This window comes from Borostomias antarcticus (genome assembly GCF_949987555.1).
Source record: "Borostomias antarcticus genome assembly, chromosome: 27".
Lineage (NCBI taxonomy): Eukaryota > Metazoa > Chordata > Actinopteri > Stomiiformes > Stomiidae > Borostomias > Borostomias antarcticus.
Genome location: NC_140260.1, coordinates 329,108 through 335,352, shown reverse-complemented (window position 1 = coordinate 335,352; position 6,245 = coordinate 329,108). Strand labels below are relative to the sequence as shown.

The window sequence follows — 6,245 nt, the reverse complement described above, 5'->3', positions numbered from 1 at the left end:
CAGTTAGAGCTCCCCACTGCTCGACTACGTGGTGCCAACTCCAGAAACATCCTTTGTTGGGCTAGTCTATCAGAAAGGATTAATCGTTTACTATAGACATGTAAATGTACATATCTCTACTCTATCTCTAGTGTTTATTTATCTGTGGATACATTGGGGGATAAATGATCAATTTGTTTGGCATGTAAAAACACTGCTGCTGTGTCAAAACCGGTCCTTCTTTAAGCGATCCAGACCTGTAGGTTTGGATCCCTATCATGTGATACCTGGGGAAAGGGTTGGGGTTAGGGTTAGGGTCATGTGATACCTGGGGAAAGGGTTGGGGTTAGGGTTAGGGTCATGTGATACCTGGGGATAGGGTTAGGGTCATGTGATACCTGGGGAAAGGGTTGGGGTTAGGGTCATGTGATACCTGGGGTTGGGGTTAGGGTCATGTGATACCTGGGGATAGGGTTGGGGTTAGGGTTAGGGTCATGTGATACCTGGGGATAGGGTTGGGGTTAGGTTTAGGGTTAGGGTCATGTGATACCTGGGGAAAGGGTTGGGGTTAGGGTCATGTGATACCTGGGGTTGGGGTTAGGGTCATGTGATACCTGGGGAAAGGGTTGGGGTTAGGGTCATGTGATACCTGGGGTTGGGGTTAGGGTCATGTGATACCTGGGGAAAGGGTTGGGGTTAGGGTCATGTGATACCTGGGGAAAGGGTTGGGGTTAGGGTCATGTGATACCTGGGGAAAGGGTTGGGGTTAGGGTCATGTGATACCTGGGGAAAGGGTTGGGGTTAGGGTCATGTGATACCTGGGGAAAGGGTTGGGGTAGGGGATAAGGAATGGGTTTGTGTTTTGATGAATGGATGAGTTTTCTGTCCTTGTATCGTATTATGTTTGTATTATTTGCATTGTATTGTTTGTGTCTTGTATTGTATTTCTATAGATTTTGTGTTGTATGATGTCTTGTATGTTTGTCTTTGTCATAAAAAAGGAAAATTCCAATAAAAATTGTATAAAAAAAAACAAAAACACAGAGTACTTTGTGACAGTTGCTTGGATGTATACTAGTATCTATACTAGGATGCATAAACCTATGTTTTGCGAATTTACTGGTCTGCCTCCTTCAGAGTTCAACTCGGCAATTAGGCTGTGAAAGCAAGCGCGCCTCTTGGAATCTAGTCATAGCCTATTGTTGCACAGATTTCCGTCAGGTCTTGACTTTCACAAACCAAATGATTAGGCTACATTAATTAATATGAGCACACTTTAGTGACAATGTGCCGTGCAACCCTGATCATTGAATAGCATAAGTTAAATTACAATAATATTAAAGACCGTGGATGTCAGACGATAGGCTATGTATTAGGCGTATAGGCGCCAAATCCGGAGCTCCCATACTAAAGGAACGCAGCATAAACAATAGGGATTGCACAGATGAATGAATGAGGTGACTAATTATTTATAAATGACATAAAACATTATAAAACGAAATAAAAACAAACAATAGGCCTACAGGCGCAGAATAAAATAGCTTGCAGCAACAGTACAAGAAAATATTTTAAAAAGGATGATGAGCTATGATAATGACTTATGATAAACCTGCGCATAGTTTTATGTGGTGTGGATTAAGGGCATACGGGAATAGGACTAATGTTGCGTATTTCTTGTAAAATAATCAACAAGGCTACACTACAGCACACATCACCAAGACTAATATTGTTGGCAATAAGGCCACCACAACCCTAGACTTGTTGATTAGGTTATACCTTACAAGAAATACTGTAGGCCTATAGAGTCGTAATAGGCTAACACCCCCGGAACGGTGAACGGAACGTTATTTTTCGTTCTTAACCGGTTCAAGAACGCTATGTTGGTGGCGGAACATGAGAATGGAAACGTTAAATATGCTGGTTCTGCTCGGAGCGAACCGATTGAAAAATAATTTCGTTTTTTAAGCCGTGCTGACCACTACTCTACTTGTGCAGTGGAGATCAGCGAATTGGTTTTGGTGTTGTTCTTCCAATCCCTAGTGTGGGTTGGGATTAGAATATGGGTTGGAGTTGGGACAGGATCTGATCTATAAGGCAAGGGGTAAAGGTTGGAGTGAAAGGATGAACATGTGGAGGTTTGGGGTATAGTCCCATAAAGTCATCCCCACCGGGTCTTCAACCCCAGTCTCCAGGGTGGGAGTCCAATGCTCTCACCACTACTCTATTTGTGCAGTGGAGATGGGCGGTGGTTTTGGTGTCCTTCTTGATTTTGGTGTGCTGGGACTACTGCCTCTTGTGTTGCCAACAGAGAATTGCAGGCCAACATTGTCCAGAGTGACGGAGGGAGGGAGTTATAACCGGACAACTGCTATACTATACTAACGCTGGCTTACAGCCACGCACAAAAACACATTGACAAATGTAGGCTATATTGTTGAAAATATTTATTTCAGTACAACAAATGCAGTATGTAGTAATGTAACGGAATGTATGAGAAAAGCCTAGCACATTTAGATCAAGGTCCAGGTCAAATTACTTTAAAACCTGAGGTCATTCTTTTGCTAGTACGTTGTGCTAGCAAGTGTGCTTCATGTTCTGCTGGAGTGTTACCCAGGATGGTGGGATGTTCTCCAGAGTTCGAGACCTCTGTGTGGAGAGCTGTCCTTCTGGTTCCTGGTTGAAGGAAGGTTCTCAAGGGTTCTAGATTTCTGTGTAAAGAGCTGATCTTCTGGATCCTGGTTGAAAGTAGGTTCTCCAGGGTTCTAGACTACTGTGTGGAGAGCTGTTCTCCTGGCATCGTTCACATCCGTGCTACTCTCTGGTTGGGTCGTACATCAGCACCTCTAATCTCTCCAGCAGTAACAGTGACCCTCTACTGACCTCACTGGACATGCTGAGGAGATCAATTAAAGCAGCGTTGACCTCTGAGAAACACGTCCACATTCCCCAGGTGTCCTGTTTCCTCTGTCAGACAGTGCAGACGTGTCCCAGCCTGTGAAAGGACTGGGAGACTCAGAAAACATTTGTTGGACAGCTCTGTACCAAAAGTTTGAGCCGACACCAGAGGCCGACACCTACATCACGAGCCGTATGCTGAATGAAGCCATAATAAAAAGACATCCACCCGCGGTACATAGCTGTTCACCAAATGTTTTACCACTATGAATGCCACCCAGTGTCTGAGCCACCCAGTCCTTTCACAGGCTGGGACACATCTACACTGTCTGACAGGACGCCTGGACAACGTGGACGTGTTCCTCAGAGGTCAACACTGCTTTCAGTGGACTCTTCTACATGCCCAGTGAGGTCAGTAGCAAGGTTATTATAGTTAACGAAAACTAACTAAAAAACGAAAACTAGGTGTGAAAAAACATTTTAGTTAACTGAAATAAAAATAAAAACTAGGCTTTACAAAAAAACGATAACTAACTAAAACTGTATTGTGTGTTTACAAAACTAACTAAAATAAACTAAAATTGTAGAGAAAATGTCCTTAGTTTTAGTCTTTTTCATTTCATACATAAGCCTAGTATTTTGGGTGGATATTAAATCTATCCTCCATTATTTATTTAGCTGTGCCCCTGCGCAGAAGTAACCTGACGTGGTCCAGATGGTTTGTTTTGCACAGAGTGAAACAACATGAGCTCACGAGATCAGGATGGTCTCACAAGGCTAGCGCAGAAGAAAAAAACTAAAACTAATACTGAAACTAATAAAAAATAAACTAAAACTAAGCATTATCAAAAACTAAAAACTAAACTAGCAAATCTGCTTTAAAAACTAATTAAAACTAAACTGAAATTGAACACAAAAAGTTAAAACAATATAAAAATAAAAACTAATAAAAAAAGCAAAACTATTATAACCCTGGTCAGTAGAGGGTCAATGTTACTGCTGGAGAGATTAGTGGTGCTGATGTACGACCCAACCAGAGAGTAGCACGGATGTGAACGATGCCAGGAGAACAGCTCTCCACACAGTAGTCTAGAACCCTGGAGAACCTACCTTCAAACAGGAACCAGAAGAAGAGCCCTTCACACAGAAGTCTAGAACCCTTGAGAACCTTCTTTCAACCAGGAACCAGAAGGACAGCTCTCCACACAGAAGTCTGGAGCTCTGGAAAACATTCCACCAACTCGGGTAACATTCCAGCAGAACATGAAGCACACTTGGTAGCGCAGTGTACTAGCAAAATAATGACCTCAGGTTTTAAGGTAATTTGACTTGGACCTTGATCTAAATGTGCTATGTTAGAAATGTCTAGGTGTCAAAGCTAACATGAGAATACAAATGTTTGTATGTGTGTGTGTGTGTGTGTGCACGTGTATGTTTTTGTTCTGTGTGTGTGTGTGTGTGTGTGTGTGTCTGTGGGGGGGGGGGGGGGGTGTAGTTGTTCTGTGTGTGTGTGTGTGTGTGTAGTTCTGTGTGTGTGTGTGTGTGTGTGTGTGTGTGTGTGTGTGTGTATGTGTGTGTGTGTGTGTGTGTGTGTGTGTGCACTGTCCGCACAGGCAGGCGAACATCCGAAACTGGATCTGTCAAATCTGTCAAAACAGACAATAGTAAGATTTTCAGTGCATTATCCTCACTGACAGTGTAATTCAGCCCAGAACATTATATCAGATAAATAAATTGATAGATCGACAGACAGACAGACAGACAGACAGACAGACAGACAGATAGATAGATAGATAGATAGACTTTACCAGCTTTTTCTCGTCTGAAGGGCAACACCCAGCTGAATAGTGAAGCTCGAGCTCACTGATGCAGGATTCAGATGGACGTTAATGTCCGTCAGATCTGAAATCACAAAATTAATATTGTTTAACCTGCAAAATGGAAAGCATCAAAAAACAAATGGCTGTCCAGGCTGTTTTGACCTCACCCCATTCCTGTCTACGAGTTGTTCGTCCAGAGCCTTTCAGAGCACGGGTGGAGGAGCAGGAGTGTCGTGTCTGTCTCTCCGTCCTCAGAGGCTTGTCCTCCTCCTTCAGCGCCAGGCCCATCGGTGGAGTTGAGGCAGCTGGGGCGACACTCTCCCTGAGGTGATGGAGGCTCAGCTTGGCCTCCAGCTGCAGCGCTAGGTCGTTGACCTCCTCCTCGATTGTTGGGGAGGCCTTCAGAGGTGGAGTGGGTTTACTGGGACCAACGGTGTGAGGCGTTGTGCTGGCAGGTCCACTGGCAGGAGGAGGGTTAGCCCCAGCCTGCTCCCTAGCCAGAGGGTTAGCCCCAGCCTGCTCCCTGACAAGAGGGCAGCTCAACACAAGCTTGGCCTCCATCTGAAGTGCTAAGTTGTTGACCTCCTCCTCGAGTGTTGGAGAGGCCATCACAGGTGGAGCAGGCTTAAGGGCACTCACAGGAGCACGGATGTAGGAGCAGGAGTGCCCTGTCTGTCTGTCCTTCCTCAGAGGCCTGCCCTCTGCCTCTATTGCCAGGCCAATTGTTGCAGTGGATGTAGGGGCAACACAAGGCCAAAAACCTGTCTTCCCACTCTCCCTGAGGCGAGGGGGGCTCAGCTTGGCCTCCAGCTGAAGTGCCAAGTCGTTGACCTCCTCCTCGAGTGTTGGAGAGGCCATCACAGGGGGAGCAGGCTTAAGGGCACTCACAGGAGCACGGATGTAGGAGCAGGAGTGCCCTGTCTCTCTGTCCTTCCTCAGAGGCCTGCCCTCTGCCTCTAGTGCCAGGTCAGTAGGTGGAGTTGGCGCAGGGGCAACACAAGGCCAAAATCCCATCTTCCCACTCTCCCTTGGGCGAGGGGGGCTCAGCTTGGCCTCCAGCTGCAGCGCTAGGTCGTTGACCTCATCCTCAATTGTTGAGGAGATCATCTGAGGTGGAGTTTTCTGTTTTAATGAAAAGAAAGTCATTGAAGCTAATCCAATAATTTCTTTGCTCATTGCTCATGGTATGTAAGTAAATCCTGAGCTTGCGGTTCTCCATCTTAAGCTCAGCTATAGAAATTGACTATGGATATTGAGAAATGACAAGATCCTGAGAACCTTTATAGTGGCCTGACATTAAAGAGTTGTCTGGTCTCAATAGAGAGTGGGTGTAGGTCCAGGACTGTACAAAACCAGATAAAGTTGACTAACTATGCTTACATGGTATATGAAATGTAAACCTTTAGGGGGGTTACTTACCTTTTGGTAACCCGACATGGTCACGTGTGGGCTGGACCAAGGCTCCATGTTGTGTTCTTGAGGGGAAAATTGGACAGTTAATTGAAATTAACTGGGGGCACAGTCTTTACAAGGGCTTTAAGTGTGGGTCAG

General features: G+C 45.2%; 1 protein-coding gene across 1 annotated transcript in view; it reads right to left on the bottom strand.

Moving 5' to 3' along the window:
* Positions 1-221: 221 nt before the first annotated feature.
* LOC311326407 (polyadenylate-binding protein 1-like) overlaps positions 222-6,245 on the bottom strand; it is a gene marked incomplete at both ends in the record, with an annotated part of 39,091 nt that continues 33,067 nt past the window's right edge. Inside the window, one exon of the mRNA XM_084459300.1 lies at positions 222-266. Coding sequence (XP_084315426.1) covers positions 222-266 — 45 coding nt within the window. The remainder of the gene's footprint in view (positions 267-6,245) is intronic.